At 40.8% G+C, this 20,002-nt stretch overlaps 1 protein-coding gene across 3 annotated transcripts in view; it reads left to right on the top strand.

Moving 5' to 3' along the window:
* The first annotated feature begins 9,577 nt into the window (after positions 1 to 9,577).
* GPR155 (G protein-coupled receptor 155) overlaps positions 9,578 to 20,002 on the top strand; it is a 30,044-nt gene continuing 19,619 nt past the window's right edge. For all 3 annotated transcript variants that reach the window (XM_065840431.2, XM_065840429.2, XM_065840432.2), the window contains exons 1-2: positions 9,578 to 9,717; positions 15,424 to 15,930. In XM_065840431.2, coding sequence (XP_065696503.1) covers positions 15,471 to 15,930 — 460 coding nt within the window. In that variant the 5' untranslated portion in view covers positions 9,578 to 9,717; positions 15,424 to 15,470. The remainder of the gene's footprint in view (positions 9,718 to 15,423; positions 15,931 to 20,002) is intronic.

Raw genomic sequence — 20,002 nt, 5'->3', positions numbered from 1 at the left:
GTTGTGATGGATTCCTTCCATAATGGACGGAAAAATCCACCTGGATTTTTCAATTGTTAAATCAAAAAAAAAGTGCTAGTTTATTCTGTTCTCTCACAGTTGATGGAAACAGATATTTAAACATTTAAAAATTTGATACCTAAGCATCTTTATTTCAACAGAATTGGTACACAGAAATGATCTGGCACACTTTCGTTACTTGCTGCATTGGCAATGAGGCTCTTAATCTGTCTACAAATTTCAACAGCTGTCGGGGTACATAAATAAACCTGAGGAAAGGATAACTGACACAAAAATACTTTGATTAAAACACAGAGAATAAATTGAGTGGCTGCTGCTAACACTACTTGTATTCAGTGTTAATCTCTTTATTGAATAAAAATATCAGATCAGATAATCACTTCTTCAATCTCAAAACACATGGTTCTGGCTTAAGATATATGGCTTCTGCAGAAGCTACGTTCAAATTGTAAAACAGAACTCTAACATGAATGCTATCCATCCAATATTGCCAAGCTTTCTACTCCACTACAATAGGGCACTTTTTCATTTTCATAATATTTTCTCCCTGTTTTTACCATTCTTTTTTTCTTCCTCAAATAAGTTATTTCTTCAAGAATGCTGGAGTTTAGCCTATAAAAATACCTTTGTCATTTTGAACATGAAATTGTGCTTTTTATGTAATTTTTTGCTAGAATACAGCAGAAATCTCTGCCTAAGCACCTCTGAGGTAAAGGCAGGCAGAGGGGCTGAGGACGAAGGGGCTGTTGTTGCTGTCCATCTTCCTCCCACCGAAACAGGAACCGCTGATCCCTCCCTGCAGCCAGGGCAGGGCTTCATCACTGTGCAATTCCCTTTTCAAAACCATCCCCTGCCCAAAGGGGAACACTTCGGTTACCTTTGGCATTTACCTGTGTGCACAGTTGTTTGGCTCCAAGCTTGTGTGAACACGATACCCAGTTTTCTTCTGAAAATGTTTTTGTGTTCATGCCAGGATGGGTGTTTAGGTAGCTCTTTATCTCACATCCTACCCGACTTGAAGTAAGCATGTGAAATGAGTCTATCCTGTCCTACATTCTGGCAGAATTTTTAGTAAATTCAGAGCTGGTGTGAGCCCTCATGTGCCCCATCAAGAAGCAGGCACAGGGAAGCGTGGCTGAAGGCTGAGCCCCCCCAAGCCCTGAGAGCACAAGGTGGCTGAAGCACTTGGAGCACTTGTGAAGAGAACAAGGTAAAGGCTACAGGTGAGAGTCTAGCCTTAAAACCCAGCCCCTGTCACATGTGTGTTGATACTGGAACCAGTGTACCCTGTAAATAATGTCCCTTGCACTGCTTGTCAGAGACTGTTGGTTCTTTCTGTGCTGCCCTTGTTGCAGACTGCTGAAATTCTTCTGTTCAGGCTTTTGTTTTTCCTCCCTATTTAAAACAGAAACTTTCACTTCTTCTATTTGGCCAGTAGCATGGGTTACTTACAAAACATGGGGACCTTCGTTTGCGAATATACAGATATCCCGTTCATTTCCTCTATAGTTTATTCTCCTCAACTGCATCTGCAGGACTGCTGCTGCTCTTCCATCCAAATGGCTGCCAACTGTGGGGTTGGTGTGTTTGCTCCAGATCATTGCTGATTTTAAACAAAAATCCTGCTGTGTGCTTTCAGAGAATTACCACAAGCCCTCTATGCCAGGAGCTTCATTCTTCTCCCTCAGACACAAACTGGTCACTTGTGTAACAGGTAAGGAGACTATAAATCCATTTTTAGCTGTGAACATTTCTAATGTAAGTCCAAGCAGAAGCATGCATCATAAAATGAGAAAGCTTGTATGTCTGTATTTGTTTTCAACTAAGCAGGTGTGAGAACAGGTGTGATGCACCTCCAAGCTAGGAATTCCCGCTTGTGCTGCGAAATACTCTGCCTCTGATGCAAGAATCATAGAATCATTTTTGTTGGAAGAAACCCTCAAGGGTGTCTCTTTTTCCAAGAGAAGCTCTGTGTCCTGTAAGTTACCTAAACTTTTCATTCTAAGCAATCAGAGTCTCAGTACATTATGGAAGAGCATGTTAGATGGTCAATTAACAGCAAGAACATTCCCTGCAATCATCATCACAGAATTTTATTCTAAGCACTTATTTCTAGAGCTCTCTTGTTTTAGCATTTTTTAAACTACCTTTTATTCACACACACACATTTTCATACAGAAAATTATTTATTGTTACGAAATGCTCTAGTTTCCACAGCAGATGACAGTTATGAGCCCAAAAAGCACAGTTTGCCAAGCCCTGCAGATGAAAACGGGTGATGTGAGGCTCCTGTAGCCGGGGCGTCGCCCACCGCCCGCAGCAGCACTGGGCGCTCCGGGGGCACCGGGCTGCCCGCGCTCACCCGGCTCCAGCAGCTCCTTTCAAAAGCAGCTTCGCTCTCTCCCCCGGCAGCAGGACGGGGGCTCCGTGTGAGCCCCCCGCTCCCGCCGGCCCCGGGTCTCCTGGCTCTGCTGAGCTCCTTCCAGCCGAGGCAGCGCTGGTGTGCGGGGAGCGGGGCACTAGGGGGCACTTTTGGCCGCTTTCCTTAATTTTTTGCTTCCTGCCCAGGAGGGTGTCTTCAATGTCACTGTCAGCACTTGAGGATTATCGTATTAAATAGATGTTTCAGTACTATACATTGCTTGTATGATACGCAATTAATAAGCTGTGGTCCTAGTATTTAGCTATTGACAATTTTGATTGCATGGCTTTGGCTATGAGCATGTGGCAATGTCTAGTGCATCATTTCAGAACACTGCTCACTGTTTGACAGTTGGAACGGCAGCGAGCTCACTCCAGATGTACACAGCCTGATCCTCCACGCAGTTGCACAACTCTTAGGCAAGTAAAATTCCAGTATTGGCATAAAAATGATGCAACAGATTAACACGCCTGACGCTACTCTGTTTCCTTTCAACCAAAAGTAGAGGGCTATTAGACCTAAGCAAAGAAAGTATTTAAAAAATAAAGTTTAACTGCAGCTGGAGGAGAAGGTAAGAATTAAAATATCTTTTTTATAGAAAATGTCAAGTGGAAGTGTGGAAATAAGAGACAGTTTTAAGAAAGCCATGCTGACAATAGTGCAATATTGAAACAAATATTTACTCAAATATTTAACAGAAGAAAGAAACTCCTCTGTATTGTGAGTCAAAGAAAACAAAACCAGTCAGTCTGGCAATCCATGTGAGTTTAAAATATTGGCCATGAATTTAAATGAACTGCCAAATTGCTGAACATAATCAGAAAAAGGTAGGAGGAAGGAACATCAGGGAAGAATCTGTAGGTTACAGAGGGGGAAGTATAAGAAAAAGGATAGGTACAGGAGCTTTATGCAGAAGAATTTAGGAAGAGGGTATATTAATACACTCTTGTGACAAAGTAGCAGTGGTGAAATTAAGAAGAAATACATGAACAAAAAACTACTGGATTTCTGCCAAATCAGACAATACACTGCAATCCACACATTGTTGGATAATGTTTAAACTGTGTTTGTGTAAGTAACAAATAGTGCCTTTAAAAACGGTGGGATATGATGTGATCACAAATGGAAACTTAGTAAGCAGAAAGAGTTTACAGATATTTTGACTGTATCCTGAAAATATTTCCAAAGCTTTCAATTTGTGGTGCCAGAATTGGTTTTGCAGTTTATTTGTTTGTTCTGGGGACCTTGTTTGTTTGGGTTTCTTTACTAAACAAGTGTCTGCTGAATAAGCAACAGGTGCAGCAGATCACACAACAGAAACAGCTTATTTAATCAGTGCAGTTTGCTTTAACAGAGTTTTCCTGAGTGAAGCAGCACTTGGTAGCTTGTGTATAATGCTGATAATGCTTCCAGTTTTGTTTTGGAGGAATTGGGCTGAATTTAAACAGTCTTACAGTGACTGAGTAGTTAAGAGTATTGAGAACATGTAAGTAATAAGCTGCCTATGTCTAAATGAATGAATGGGTTTTCTTAGGTCAAGAGAGAGCTATAACTCTTATATCTTGTTCTTAATATTTTTGCCACATACTGTTAGTCATGTGGATATGTTTAAATATATATTAAAAAAAATCTAAGTGCCTACATATGGTAGATACAGCTCTAATCAAAGGCAAATGGACAAGACTTGATAATAATTTTCCAGATAAAGCTTTCAAAATCGCTATGTTAAAATATTGATTTATTTGCATGACTCTTGCATACTTTTTTCTTGCCCCTCTACCACCCAGTCAGGCTGCTGAGCTTGTGAACTCGTCTTTGAGTACTTGCATTTGACTTTAGGAAAGTTACCTTCTTGCTGAGCCAAGTAACAGGTTGATACCATAGCACCAACGATGAATTTGTGCAGTTAGGAGGTCTCTGTAACATTGTCTCCCCTGAAAGCAATTTCAGAAAAAAATCTCATAGCATTGAAATAATACAGAGCGATTCTGAATGTTACTGAGTTCAGTGCAATCTAATTTGAACTTTTTTCTTTACTTTTGCATTAGAGAGTTGAATCTCACCATGCACAACATTTATGGCTTTTGCTTACAAGAACAGTCCGTTTCAACACATCTGGATGCCCATAATTATTGCTGAAGTTTTAGTTTGACTTTCTGCAAGGTGACTGTATTCGCTTCACTTATTTTCTTTTGGCAGATACAATATTTTGAAGATTATAATTGCACCTCCAGGTCTGTGACCAATAACACATGCCTTTGTCTCAGCCACAGCATAAAGTGGAAGTGAGTAGACACAATAAACATGGACTTTGCAAAACCAGCTTGAACGTACATGCTGTCTTACAAAAGATACTATACCAAAAATACAGATTAAGTTCTTGTAACCAGTGGAGATAATGAGGGGTACTACTGTGAAATATAGATGAGCAGATAAATAGCTTTCTTGAGAAGGAAGATGTTTTATGAAAGTGTTTCAAGGTAACCCAAGTGAGTGTAAACATCCAGTGCATCCCTCACCATTTCTGCATTAACAAGCTTTGGGCCTGTGGGTGACAGCATCTGGGTAGGTGTTCTCCCAGCATCTGGGTTAGGCTGTTCTCAGGGACACAGATGTTGGATTTTTCATCACATTTAAGGCTCAAAAATCTGGGAAATCTTTTCATGGGATTGTTAAGTGCTTTCCCTTTGACACCGCACTCCGGAAAAGAAATCCAGGGGCCTGTTGCCTGTCTAGAGATTAATTTTCCTCAGATTTCTCTTGTTGCTTAACTGCCTCATCAAACATAGGTATATGGTAAGCTATAGTTTATTTTCCAGTAACCATGTGAGTCAGCGTAAGTGATCAGACACATCTAGATCCAGATAAGCACTTCATGTTCTTCCTGAACATCCTACGCACAACTGCAAGAGAACAGACATTAGAAAACAACAAACTTTCCTGATCTTGGACTACACTTTTAAATTAACCAAGTTAAATATGCATTTTCAGATGGAGTCAGCTAAGAAAATTTAACAGAAGTTGGGCACAGGTCCCTGCCTTGTGTGTTATATAGTCCGTTTATCTGGTGAGCAATACGCAGTATGAGAGCAGTAGTTCTTCCAGTACTGGAGTTACAAGGTCATGTTGTCTATAGGCATAATTCCAAATTTCGTATAAAATTTGGCTTGTTGTCAAGAACCAAGGAGCATTGAGTAAGCATTTTCCTGTAACTGAATATAAGGAGATTACCTAAGAAGCGCTAGTCTCTCCACCCGTTGTTGTAATTATTGTGTTAGTAAGATCTTTGGATTTTTCCATGTTGTTGAAAACTAGGTGCACAGCTGTCTAGAAATCGCACTGAGATTACACCTGTAGATTTCCAGACAGATATCATCCTGATGCATTTCCCAACATTCTTACTGTCTGCTCATCCTCTGTATTCTTATTTCTGTCTTTTCTTGGAAAAGCCACTTTCTTGTAACATATCCTACTGAGAGGTTTAGAGATATATTAGTAGTAAATTTTTAGTCAATAGCACTGCTTTGAAGGTCATTTGACACTTCTGTCATAAGGTGGTGTCTTTCAGTTACCACCATACCCTAACAATTTGGCTACAACTTCCATGCTAGCTCTCTGAACCCTTCTAGGAAAAAGTACCCTTACTTTTAGTATTTGCAGAAACAAACTCGAACAATGTACTTGCTCACAGTAAATGCTTGAGATCTTTTCTTCAGAATGCGCCAATGTTTCAGGCTTTGCAACAACCACTTGCAGTTTACCAGTAAAGTAGCCTTTGCATCAGGAACAAAGACACATTTGTGATCTCCTGAAAATCTGTCCAAATTGGCTCAGTTGTATGCCTTCAAGAAATATGTTTGCATGTGCTTACTGCTCAACCTTGAAAGCTAAATTAGCTGAAGCCTGTTGTCATTGAGAGGGTTAAGCTTCTTGCAGCTCCTGTGTACGTGTAATTGTTGCAGGTAAATGAGTATGACGAAAGCCACAGGTCAGCAGGACAACTCATGTAATAGTTGCTCCAGCTGCGTTTCACTGGTTGAGATGTTGCACAAATCAAAAAGCAGGAGCTGTCTCTTCTGCATGCTTGGTTCACTACTTTGATGGAACATAAATGGATGGAAGCATCCAATTTGAGTGAAAACAGAACAAAAATCAAGGTGGAAAGCAGTTCATGCGTATGTAATGGGTGGCATGAGAATGCTCAGGAGGATCAAAGTAAGACTTTGGGTACAACTTTCAGTTTTATGTATATTTAGTAGCTCTTGGAAAGGTTAGTTTTGCAACACCAGTGGTAGTGTTTTCTGTGATCTACATTTCTACTGTCAAAATTGAGTTGCAAGTGGTGGAGGACAGCTGTGATTGAGAGATGATGGACTGTGTCAATCTGTCCTCTCAGTACTTCGTAAAACAAAACAAAACAAAAATACAAACAAAAACAAAATACTTGCCTCTCCCCTACATTATTCACACTATCATAGCAATGGTCATTGCTAGTCCCGATGTTGGGTTTTTTTGTTAGTGCAGGGAGGGTTTTTTGATATTTATGTGGGTTGGGTGAAACTCCAAGGGACTGGTGTCCCTGTCTGTGCCCCTTAATTTACAAACATCTTACAAGCAAAAGGAAAGTAAACTCTATTATAAACCCAGAGTGCTGGAACACAGAGAGGGTCCACCCAAAACAAAGGTACATTCAAGAGAAGAACATGTGACTCAAAGAAAATGCGTATGGAGCTTTGATTAAGCACTGAGTGACTTGGTACTGTCCTTTGCTGTTCTAGGAAGCAGGGCTTGGTACAGTCTTCGGGAATATTCCGGAGTATCCTGGGTATTCAGTACTGCATTAGAAAGAATTATTGACTCCAGCATTAAGTTATCATTGTTAATTCTCTGTGTCAAAACACGCTAACAAACTGTGTTCCTAACAGTTCCCAACCACGTGGAGAACTAGTCCTGCAATCCAGTGTTTCAGTTACTCATGGAGCTGATCTTGTGGCATGGTCTGGTTAATAAAGATTTCATGTTCCTTAGCAGCATAGGGGTCAAACCCTGGTGCTCTTCTCTGTTCATCACAGAAATGGCTACATGTCAATGACAGTTGTTGCTAGGCTGATTATAATATGCTTAAAAAAATTAAAATCTTGAAAAGGAAATATGCTCTATTAAGTCCTACTTATTTATTTATTTGAAATCATTTTCCCTTATTTTTTCTTAGCAGCTACAATTCACAAAACTTGCTTTAAATCATTAATCTAAAATCTAAATCTAATTTTCTTTTATTTTTTCCCATTGTTTTATCTCATCATGTGATTTTTGTACTACAATTTCATACTTTTGAGTATTACCATTCCTTGGTGCTGCCCAAAAGAAAACACAAGACCCAGGTTAAGTGCACTTTCCTGATCAAGGTATGTGTACATGCTAGAGCTGAGATGGAAATACAACCCTGTCTCCTGTAACTGTTTATCCCCTGCAAAACCATGCTGTCAGCTGGTGTGTATCAATAGCAAGCAATAAGCAGCCTATCTGGCTAAATGTAAGCTCTTGTAAAATAATGCACTGAAGGATGATAATATTTTAAAGTACTTTATTAAATGCTGAATCACTAGTGATCTTTTTAAGAGGAACAAATTAGTTCAAGAGAGGAGAAGGCATGAATTGTTCCCAAGATTTCTTAGAACAGCGTGGCATGCCTCCCTTGCTACACCCCAGCACGTGTCCCCCTAAGGTATAACATTTCTATAGGGAAGGGTGCAAGGCAGAAAGCCAAAAAAATCTGAAAGATCCTATTAGACTGTACTTTCAAGAACTAATCCAAATCAGTTTCAAAGTAGTCTTTGTTAGGTGCCAAACAGAGAAACTTAAACATTGAGTAGATTAACAAGAGTCTTCTTTATCAGTGTTTGCGCCAAAGAAAAGTCTCGCCCTAGTGTTACAACAGGGCAGCATTACCTAACCAGCCATACTGCCTTCCAGTGATACATGTATGTTGGCATGGCTTTTGTACACCCCTCTCTGATCTTTCAGTTGAGCCTCTCTGTTTTTGTCTCCTGTGGATGTTACATGAAAGGGAAGAGGAACATTCTTTTTGTGGTTGAAGTTCCTGGGCTGGAGGGGGAAACTAGGGAGCATACAGGCTCACACCAGCCAGAAAAGTCCACTTGCTCCAGTTAGGACACTTACTGCTATATGTCTGCTACACTTAGGTAAGACAAGCTGGTTTGCATCAAATGAGCTGCGGAATAAAGTGTGCAATAGGCAGAACTCCACACTTGCTGTGTTTGTGGCAGCAGTATCTGGCTTAGTTCCTAGGAAACAGGTGGCTCGAACTGCAGTCTCCTCAGCTGCACTGAAACCAGGAGGCCATGAACAACCTGGATCTTCTTTTTCGGCAAGAAACGCTTGGACTATTACCAGCTTTTAGCTTTTACTGGAGAAACCACTGACTGACTGACTGACCGGCCTGGAGGAAGCGATGCCATGTGGCAAGCAGGGCCGTTCGTTTCTAACCGCTCTAGCGGTTTAAAAGCCGAGCCCAGCGCAGGCAGCCGGGACCGGGCAGGGGCGGGAGAAGTGCCGCTATCGGCCCGTGTCGGGCCGGCGCGGCGGCGCTGCCTCCCGCCGATAAAGGTCCCTGAGCCTGGCTCTGGGCGCTGCTGCAGCCGCGAGCCCGTGTTTTGCCCACGCGTGCGAGAGGAGGCTCTGCCCAGCCCTCCTGCGCCCCGCGGGGAGGCAGCGCCTCGGCGGGCCCGGCTGAGGGCAGGTGGCAGCCGGCAGCTCGGGCTGCCGCGGGTAGAAGCCGAAGGTGGCGGGGGCTTGTTCCGCTCCCAACAGGGAATGCGGCTCCCGAGAGTGGGAGAAGCCCTCGGGATAAGGACGCGGTGTGGACAAGCCGCTCCGCAGCCGCCTTCCCACCCGCCGGCAGCCCCAGTCCCGGCGCCGCGCCGCCGCCATCTTGCGGCTGATCCCTCCCACCCGCCGGCGGCCGCCGCGCAGCCCCGCGCCCCTGCCCGCCCCGCACAGCGCGGCTGGGCGCCCGCCGGGCCGGGCCGGGCCGGGCCTCCGGGGCGGGGGCGGTGCGCGGCTGCGGCGCTCGCCCCCCGGGCCTGGCCGGGGCCTGAGCCGGCAGCGTGGGGCGGGCCGGGGCGGGCAAGCCCTCCCCTCCCCTCCTGGGCCTCGGTACCGGCAGCCTCGGCCTTGAAGAGGTTCTCACCTTGGCAGAGTACGAGTCCTCTATACGTACCCTTGTGCGGGGACGCCTGCCAGAAGCTAAGTAGGTAAGCTGTGCACCCCTTCCCCCGACTTCTAGCTTTATTTTCTAATGAAACAGCTGTCACACAGGATAGCGCTGGTATTTTTTTTTTGTATCTCGGGTGTTTCCGAGTGAAAATGCTATGGTGAGAGCAGTGATGGGCGAGGAAGGGGCAGACACGAGGTGTTTGTTTTGCTGTGGCGTTCTCACTGTAACTCAGAGGATGTTTCACCTCTATTGGGCAAGTGTGGTGAGTGAGACACTTCTTAAGGGCTGCCAACAATAAAATATAATCTGTATTTTGAAGTATATTTTGCTGTTTGCTTCAAAAGCATGTATCTGTCTGTTGACAAATCCCAAGATGAGCCTAACTGAAAATTAGGGGGAGGTATGTTTTCCATTTTGGCTTGGTATTTTGTGCCGTTGGCAACTGTTGCTTCATTTGGCGCTGTCTGGACCCGCGCTGGCACACTCCGATGCTGGCACACTCTGGCGCAGGCTGCGGTGCCGTGAGCTCCGCCAGTCGTGTGCCCAGGGTGGATCTGGGCCTCCCAGGTTCCCTGCGCACACGTCGTCCCTGCGGGCCCAGGGCTTGCTGGTAATGACAGCACAGGCAAAACTGAAAAAGGAAACGTGAGCTTGAAGAGCAACTGCTTGGGGAAATCAAAGGTCTCATATCACTTGTTGCATTGGTGGTGGCCCACTTCTTGGGTTAATTGCTGCAACAATAGTATCCTGTATCTGTTTTCTTAGCCAAATAGAGAGAAAAGTAAAAATCGTGGTCACCTTGCAAGAATAGGAACTGCAGTAATCACTTCTTTCCTCTTTTATCATTGTAACTCTCTGAAGTTGCTTCCTCTTTGACTGACTTTACAAACTCCTATGGGAACACGCGTGTGGAACGTCCTTATCTGAGCCGAGGATGAGGTGCTAGAGCTGCCATGAACAGTAGCTCCTCCTGCCCCCACTCCTCTTTCAGTCTCTTGGATAAAATAATGTGTCATCCTTGAATGTTTCTGCATTGCATTGAAGTAGGAAATGAGGTCACATTGTGGGATATAATTTATGAACAATGTGCACAGCCTTGCCGGTGTCACCAGAATTATCCTGAGAGTGATTATCAGCTGAAAGCTTGAGAGTTAGAGACCAGAGAGAAGATATGCATTGAGATGTCTCTTCTATTCTCTCCTGCCATTTTTGCCTTTCATTAAAAAAGAAGATGAAAGGGATTTTTCTGCTGGAAAAGGAGATGACTTCTCCACAGCAGAGCAGGCAGTGCTGTTCCTAAAAGCTTCATCTTCACTGGCCTGCAGTTCCCAACAACACAGTTGTGGCTGGGTTTTCAAGGATTCAAATCTCAGTCCCTGAAGGGATAACCACAAATCACATGCCTTACAGAGTCAAAGCTAAGTGCTTTCCTTTGTAACTGTGTTTAGTATCATTTGACTAATTAATTTACATCTAGTGTAAGAACAGATGAGTGTCTGTGTAGAATATTTAAGGTTTTGGTTTTGCATCAGATCAGCATCTTTGATTTCATTAAGAACTGTGAATTGAAAACGTTTTTGCTCACGTGAGATTCTAGTTTGAGTTAAGCCCCAGGTGTGATAAGGCTATACATTAAATCTGTGATTAATCATTGCATAATCTCATGGCAGTTATATAAACGCAGGTATCCTGTAGAGCTAAAGGGACTGAGAGACGTATTCACTGTGTTGAGCAGCACGGTGTGCAAGAGCTTTCATTTCTGGAAAATACCCACTGCTCTGCAATGGATAATCTATGTTAAATGTGAATATTTTGGGATGTGGGCATCTCTGGAGCTGAAGAGATGATTCACACTCAAAGCCCTCTAAAGAGTGCCAGTAGCAGCTTTACTGTGATGCAATTTCTTTCTTTAAAATGCATGCGATTCACCAAAAATTGGCCCTGACTTTACAAAGGCCTTTGTAATAAACTTCGAGGTGAGGATAGCCTGAAGGAAGGCTGCAGGAATAGTTGTGGCACTTTACAGAAGATGGATGTGTGGGTGTATATCCCTGTCAGTTTTGAGGTAGCAAGGAAGATACAGGATTTGGCGTGTGCTACCGACAGATACAAGCAGAGAGTCAGTCTTCTGCATGTTTATTTCAGTCCTGAATTATAAAATGGGGACAAGGACACTTCTGTACTTTGTAGTGATTTTTTATGAGGAGAAATAGTAATTTTAATACAGAGGGAAGACAGGTGTTTAATTAATGTAGGCACAATTTTGGTTTAACATTATGGGCTCTTGTAGCTGTATTGATAGACTCACCTGTGAAGGCCTAGTCTGTGTAAGCAAAAAGCCTGGATAGCTCAAATCACTTTTCAGGAGAGAAATAGAGGAAGGAGATGCCATAGTGGTAAAAGTCCTTCTGCTATGTAATTGTATGTAGACTGTGGCTTTCCTGAGTAAGGCTGTCATAAAATAAATGTTGTCGTTAGTATTGACATGGTGATAAAGCATACAGCTTTGGATAGGAAGCCACAGGGATTGAGAAGGAATGGCAGAATTTAGGGACAGATACAGCCACAATACACTTCCTCTGCAAATCAAATGTTGCATTTGGTTAAGAAAGTTTCATGTTTATCTCATCGCTGAAAAAAATACCTCAGCAGAGAGCAGGTTGAACATGTTGCATTGTCAGGAGTATTACCTCTGTGCAGTGCTGCAACCTTGAAGAATTCGAGATGGGGCTGCACCAAAAACCTGCTTTTCACCTTGAAGCTAGTGTAGAATGTGGCTGACTTCTTTCAAGAATTCAGTGTTGCAAACCCATCTCGGATCCTTTTTTGGACATTTTGCAAATCCCAACAACTTCCCTAAGTTTTGTTAGTAAAGGTAATGGTTTGTTGTCTGCTTTGTTTACTGCAAGTTTTTCTATTGTTATATAGCAGATAATGCTTTGGGCTCCTGGTCCACATACATCTAGACAAATGTATCATCTATAACATATGAAAAATACAACCTTTAAAATAAACCTTACTTGGAGTAAGACTTGTTTTCCTTGGGAGAAGAGGTTGCCAAGGACAGATTTAGATGATGCAGCTGCTCACTCTGAATAAATTGTAACAGCGTTGCAGGATTGTTTACTAAAACGCTCAGACATAAATGGAAGTCATGAGTCAAAGAGTTGATGCTACATGTGAATATGTGTATACTGGATGCCAGGGTGTGAAATAGAGCACACAAGATCTCATCTTTGCTCTGACTTGATTTTCTTGCTAATTTACCTGACTGTTAAGAGTTCTCTGTTCCCTGAGGACAGGATACAAAGAGGTTGGGAATACTGTTAAACCAGTAGTTAATTTGCACAGATCTAGCTATTGTGCTGTACAAAGCACTGGTTTGGGAATTGGGAATCTCAGCTTTGCCACTGGTATGTTAAATGGCTTATGGCAGATCAGTCTGCCTTTGCATTAGTTTCTACCTCTACAAAAGGGGGGAAATAATATTTACTTCCTTTCCAGAATGCCTTAGGATTTAGTCATGTCAAAATGCTGTATGTAGTTAGCCAGGGGACTGCACGTTTCACATCTGTATCACCAAAGCCGTATCTGTTTCTGGCAAGACCTTGCTATTGACCATGGAATACTGGTGTTTGGTGGCCTCTCGCCATTTGATTTGCAGACTTTACATGTCTACTTGCATATAGAACCTGCTACCTTATTGTCAGCCCTTTTAAAGGTGGTGGCTGGTAGCAAGTGACAATCAGGAGTCACAAGAAGTATTTGTTGTATGCAATACTTAATTTAATGCATACTTAAATGTCACTGTTACAGTTCTGGAAGAATTGTACGTAGGAATACGGATAAGCAATAGCATAATGGATTAGATTAGGCTACTGTGTCAAATATGGATCCCTTGCCAAGTGGAAAGTGTATCATTAGCACATGACACTGAAACATTGGGAGAGGTCGAAGTTGCATAAAGCAGGGTACAAGCTTGAAGAGTGATATGATGATTTATTTAATCTCTAAATCTTTCTCCAAGGCAGAGAGGACCTTGCCAAATGTTTTTAGTACCACAGTGAGGAAGCTACAATTCTTGAGCAAATTTCTCGTCGTTGCCTGGTGCTCATGTTCTTGTAAGGGCTATTCCTCTTGTTATTCTGTGATAGATTAAGAGGGCATAAGCTCAGACTGTAAAAGAATATGAAAGCAAGGGTGTTTAGATGTGTGGAGAATGAGTCTGTAGAAGGATGTACAAAAAAAGAACTGAAACTGATAGAATATGAAGATTTTCCTTGCAACAGAATGAATGAGTTCAGTAAGTTTGCATTTCTCTCAAATTAGATGATTTTGTAACCTTTGTTACCCACCTCTAGCAAAATAAATACATGGCACAGAGTAGCTGAGGGAGCATCTTTTGGGGGGGGAATAGGAGGAGAAAAATTTCAGGCTCATTGGACTTGAACTGACAGCAGGATATTCACAAAAGAGATCTTGGAGACAGGCTGAAATGATAGTTTTGACAGAAGAAGATACATCTTGATTAGAAAGAGAGATCTTTGACTGATGTATTCATAGTTTAATAAGTGCTTATGAAACTACACATGCAGAGGCTGTAGGGAGACAGAAGAGGAACAAGGAAGGAGCCCTATCAGCAGCCACAGAAATTTTGAGAGATCCTCTTGTCGGAGCAAGTAGAGGTGGGAGGGGAATTAGGAGGAGCTGTAGTTACAAAAGAGAGGGGAAGGGCAAAATTTCAAGAAGAGGATGATTATGACAGCGGTGTATGATGGTCACAAAGGATGAAAATGGAACACCAGTTTTGAGAGTTTAAGAAGATTTTGGCCTATCAGGATTTTGGTAAGAGCTGTTTCAGGGGCAGAACCTGGATTAAATAGAATCTAAAGGTGGAGGTGAAAGAGGACTCCTGACCATGTGTAAAGCTGAGTGCAGGGAATCAGATGTGAACAGCAGTAGTCAAAGGAAAGTTGAGGATGGAATTTCAATATTGGGAGTTTAAAGTGTATTTTTATTGTGACGGAAAAAGAACCAAGTAGGACATGGTTTAGGGAAGACTTGAGATAAGATATCCTGCGGCAAACAAAAAGAGTTAGAAAAGAAAACTAACAATTTGATAGCTGAAAGCAAAGAGTATATGAGAGTTGCAGTTGGGATTTGCAGTGAGCTGAGGAGGTAAGAGAGGTTACAAACTGCTAACAAAAGTGTCTATGAAGAATCTTGTACTTTTCTGTTAGAGAGTTAACTAGACTTGTAATGGTAGTCCAGGAAAGCGAGGAGTGTACACTGAGAGTTTAGCAATTACTATTTTCTGAAACAATGACTGGAAAGTGCTGAAGAGTTGTAGTTTATTCCAAATGGTGTTTAGATCCTAAAATAGTAACAACAAAAAATCCTTGTTAAGTCTCTTTTCCTTCCAAGAGACTTTTTGCTTTTTGCCCAATCTACATTTAGTTTTAATATCTCAGTGCTACTCTAAGATTTCTTAGGAGATTTTAACCTCTATTGTCTTATTGAATTGTGTGGACTTGTGAGAAGATGTGTGAAAATGGTGTGTGTAAGGGATGATTTTTCAGCATTCTTTTTTCTCAGAGTTTCTTTGATTACTTATTATTTTTATTATTATTTATTTGTACTGGACTTCTAAATGTAAACTCTTCTGTCAGTAAACCTAATACCATAAATATTTGCAAACATGGTTTTGGAAGTTAATAAATAAATACTTTTGTTTCTTTTACAGATGAGATCATTTCAAGCTCTTTTTTGTGGAAGTCGTGGTCAAAAGAAATGGATAACTATTCAGACTTCAATACGAAGAACCTCTCATCTTCAGCTAATATGTCTATTTCTTTGCCTGGACAAGCTGGGCTCAATACCACCAGCGGTCCTCCTTCTATGTCAATAAGCAGGCTTTTCCCAGCCCTCTTAGAATGCTTTGGAATAATTCTTTGTGGCTATGTAGCTGGAAGAGCCAACATTATCACAACAACTCAGGCCAAAGGACTGGGAAATTTTGTGTCCCGTTTTGCACTCCCAGCTCTGCTGTTCAAAAACATGGTGGTACTTAACTTTTCTAATGTCAATTGGTCCTTTCTGTACAGTATTTTAGTTGCCAAAGCTGCTGTGTTTTTCTTAGTTTGCGTTTTAACTTTGTTGGTAGCCAGTCCCGAGAACAGATTTAGCAAAGCAGGTTTGTTCCCTATTTTTGCTACGCAAAGCAATGACTTTGCACTGGGATATCCAATAGGTAAGTAGTTCCTTATGCTTTCTTCTTTAAAACTGTTTTTCAGTGTTCTAGACATGTTTGCTTTTATGTTCCACAATTTGAAGTTGACTTCTGAACTGAAGCTAGGAGCTGTCTAAGTCATTTCTGAAGTCACATTTCTTGACCTCAGGCCATGTACGTTTTAGTAAGGGAAGAAAACTGTCAGCTGATATGAATGATGCAGAATTTAAACCAATCCAACTACAGTTGTCCATGCAATCTTGTAATGTTAAAGTAAATAATTTTTAAACAACAACAACAAAATATTTAAAATATAATTTCAAAATCGGTAAGAATTACCTTACACTTACGGTAGGCAGTTTTCCTTATGGGAAATTGCCGGATTTTCCCTCAGGACCAAAGTTCCTTACTTTACAAAGTATGAGCCTGTACCAGTGCCTCTGAAACAGCTGTAGTGGGTTTGGCATTACTTCTTGGTTTAGCGCATAGAAAACATCTAGCCATAATTTTGGTGTCTACTGATTGTGGAGTGTGTGTGACAAACTTTAAATGTGTTCAGAAAAAACTTATAATTTTTGTGCTCCTTCACATAATTTGTGTAGCTAATCATGCTTTATCCCATAGTCTTTATTCTATTGTGACCAGAAGACATGCTTTGGGTTATAGTCTTGGAAGAATCCAGTCTTTTAAAAGGAAGGTTACTGTGTGATTTGTGGTAAATTGCATTTGTGTATCTCAGATCATAGTGTTATGCGGCTGTGGTGCTGTTTTCGGAATGTGTAACTAAACCACTAGTCCAGCGGAATGAAAAAAACAAACAAAAAACAAAGAGGCATTCAGAGTATAACTCCTATAGCTGCATACGCTTGTTCTTGTCAGCCTATATTTTCAATTCCAAGGAACATCAGTTATTAAACTTAATTTTATCCAATCTCTAAGACTATTATTTTCTTCCCTTTTGATAAACAAGATTTTTTTTCTTTCTCCATTTTATAGGTTTTCTTGATGGTATGTTAGTATGTTTTTGGCCATACATACTATGATACTTTGGAAGTGATCTGGAGTTCCAAGCAGGCTTCTCCCACTTCCTGCTGTCAGAATTGCAGCGCTTTTTACCTGCCTTGGGAGGCTCTTTTGTGCCAGTGTAGCTTTTAGTGCTGCCTCTCCCCACCTGACCCGTGCGTCTGGTGTGGGAAAGCACACTGCAGAGGTCAGGATCTTTGAAACACACCTCAAGTGGAAGGCATTTGGAGGGGGTGTCTGGATTAGATTTTATTTGTTTGCTGCTCCATGAAGAGAAAGTACTCTGTGCCTCTCTGGTTCTCTTGATATCAGTCTTATCATCCAGACAAGGCTAAGAACAAAAAAAGGAAGCAAGTTCATTCTAGCAAAGCAAAAAGAAAGATATTTGATTACAGAATTGAAAATACAGTTACAAAAGAGAAACATAAACATGCAGTTCCAGGTTATGCATAATGACAAGTAGCTCTGCATTTGAGGTTACCTGAGGAACTGGCAGGCTTTTTCTCCCTTTTCCATGGCAGCATGCTCAGGAGGATCTTAAATCTTTCTTACTATTTTCAAGTTTGGTGGATATATATAGAATATAGACAAATTCAATTGCAAACTTTTTCTTACTTAGATGCAAATATGCTGTTTCCCTCAGTTGCAACCGCCAAGATTTATTCTTCTTGAGAGGAATTGGAAGTACATCACAAACAGGGCTGGGAGGATTACATCTTTGTTCCTTGGTACTGGATTAAAACGCCAGTTAGGGTTTCTCTTTTTTTTCTGTTTTGAGGTTCTCTGAACGTATTTCCATTGTGTCTTTCTAGATAGAATATTCTACTTTGAATGACTTCTGTGTCAGATCACATTCTTCTTCAAGTATTTCATTATTTATGTAAGATATGGTTAATATTCCTTCTATGTACAATCTGGCCAAATTCACGACATGTGGTTCCTTAAGAACTTTACTGGAATACTTAATGCAACAGTAACACTGTAGGTGTTTAAGGGTTGTTTATTTCCTTTCCTGACCTTCTTCCATCCCCAAACTTTCACGAGTGTTTGGTTTGTGCTGTCAGGTGTGCAAACATTTTACTGTCAGTGGCTTCTCTGAAGTGTGTGCAGGACTGGGCAATAACGAGTGCCCGGCTTAGTTATTTTTGTGTATGATGATGAGTAGTACTTTTAGCAAAACTTGGTCTTTTAATCAAAGTGTATTTTGACAGACTCCTTTAGTTGAAATTTGTAAAGGGAAAAAAATCAGGCTTGGCAAATCTGTGCATTATAATAACGCTATTTTAAAAGGCACTTTTAAATAGATAAATAACATCTTGAGTTTGCATTCCATCTATTTCTTTTTCTTTAATAACCACTATGCTGATTTTTTGCTGTTGAGCAAAGGTTCACATATAGAAAATCAAAATTTCAAAGATCACCACTCTTTTTCTCTAATCACTGTTAGGACAGTTCTATACTATGGACTGATGTTGGTTTGGAGTGAAAAACAACTGGTACAGAGGTTTGCTAGTAGACCCCTCCCGGTACAGATAGAATTACTATAGTAGAAAGCTTTGTTTGCTTGGTTTTAATTACTAGGTGAGATAATACAACTCTGACAGAACAGTTTCACCTACTCTCCAGTGCTCTATTGTAAAAGCATAGGTGGAGCGGAAGTGTGGTGCGGCTGATGGCTCAACTACCATGACTTTAATGGTGCTAACTGTATTAAGCATGAGCAACTAGTGTGTAATTTATATGTAATTTTGAGCAACTGGAATGTGGAAAATGGATTTTTAAAAAAAAGTTTAAAAATCTATTTTTTTTGTCATTATCAGCAAGAGGACAGCTTGATTTAAATAAAAAGAATATTCTTCATCGGAGATAGTTGTGGATTATCTCCACTGCCTTAATGATACCCTAAGAGTGATTTCTTATTTTTTCCCCACTGACTCAGCAATCTACATCGGTTCCATTTTATACCATCCAGGAAAATGCATTGTGATTTTGTATACCAGTTAAATTACTTATAGAGCTTAATATGTTTTGTTAAGTATACAGTTTCACTTTGCCAAAAAATAATGTTTTATTACATTTTTTAACTCAGACATAATTTACATGTGACTTCTCTTGAGTTGCATTTGATCGAAATGGGCATTCTGTATAAAGCAGCATAAAAGGATTGCTCTGAGGTTGGGGTTTTAGAAAATTTTGACTTACATAATAAGTGTCCAGCATGTTTAAAGTGGTTTTATTTAGCAGAATATATTTAGCGTTTAAAACTGGCTTTTTAAATGCAGTAACTAAGCACAAACTTGAAAGTTGTGTTCAGCAGTTTGTTCAGGTTTTTCGGACAGGTAGCTCTTGTATACCTACTTTAATCGTGGCTTGTAAGAGGAAAAGCACCTTTAGTGTTTTTTCTTGTATATTGGAAGTCAACTCACTGAGAATGTCAGTTTGTTCAGTCTAAAGAGGAGGCAGTTTACAGTAAATGTTGATTTAGCACTTACTAGATCCTGACATTCCAGACACTTAACTAATATGAAGGTAAAAAGCTTTTGGATTTTGAAAAACATAGTTACAGGGGAAAACATTTTTGAGAAAAAGAACAGGTTGAATATACTGGGACATGAAAATACCTGCAACAGTTGGCTGTTTAGTGATCTTAAACTTTATTTAGGACTTTAAGAGTGCTAAGTTATCCCAGCCGGTGTATTTATGCAATCGTGCTTCCTTTTTTTATACATATTCTTTGTAGTATAAATAGGATTGCATCTGCATGTTAAGATACTTCTGCCTGGAAAATAGTGTGTTTGTCTCTAGCTTGAGTAGGAAAAACTAAAATGGAAAGCATCACTTTGAATATTTCTGGAAATTATTGGAAATAACAACATTATAAGGCAGGTAAAAGATAAATGTTATCTTTCCAAAGAAGTCTGGATAATTAATATGGCATTCTTACACAGGTAAACTCTGGATTGTTAACCAGATAAACAGCAATTTTAGTAGATTTAATTAAACTTTTAATGCACATGTAGGAAATACAACAGTATAGGCTTTGAAGTTTTAAAATAATTTCACTTGAACT

The sequence above is a fragment of the Patagioenas fasciata genome, chromosome 7, assembly GCF_037038585.1.
Source record: "Patagioenas fasciata isolate bPatFas1 chromosome 7, bPatFas1.hap1, whole genome shotgun sequence".
NCBI lineage: Eukaryota > Metazoa > Chordata > Aves > Columbiformes > Columbidae > Patagioenas > Patagioenas fasciata.
This window is presented reverse-complemented; position numbering and strand designations above follow the sequence as displayed.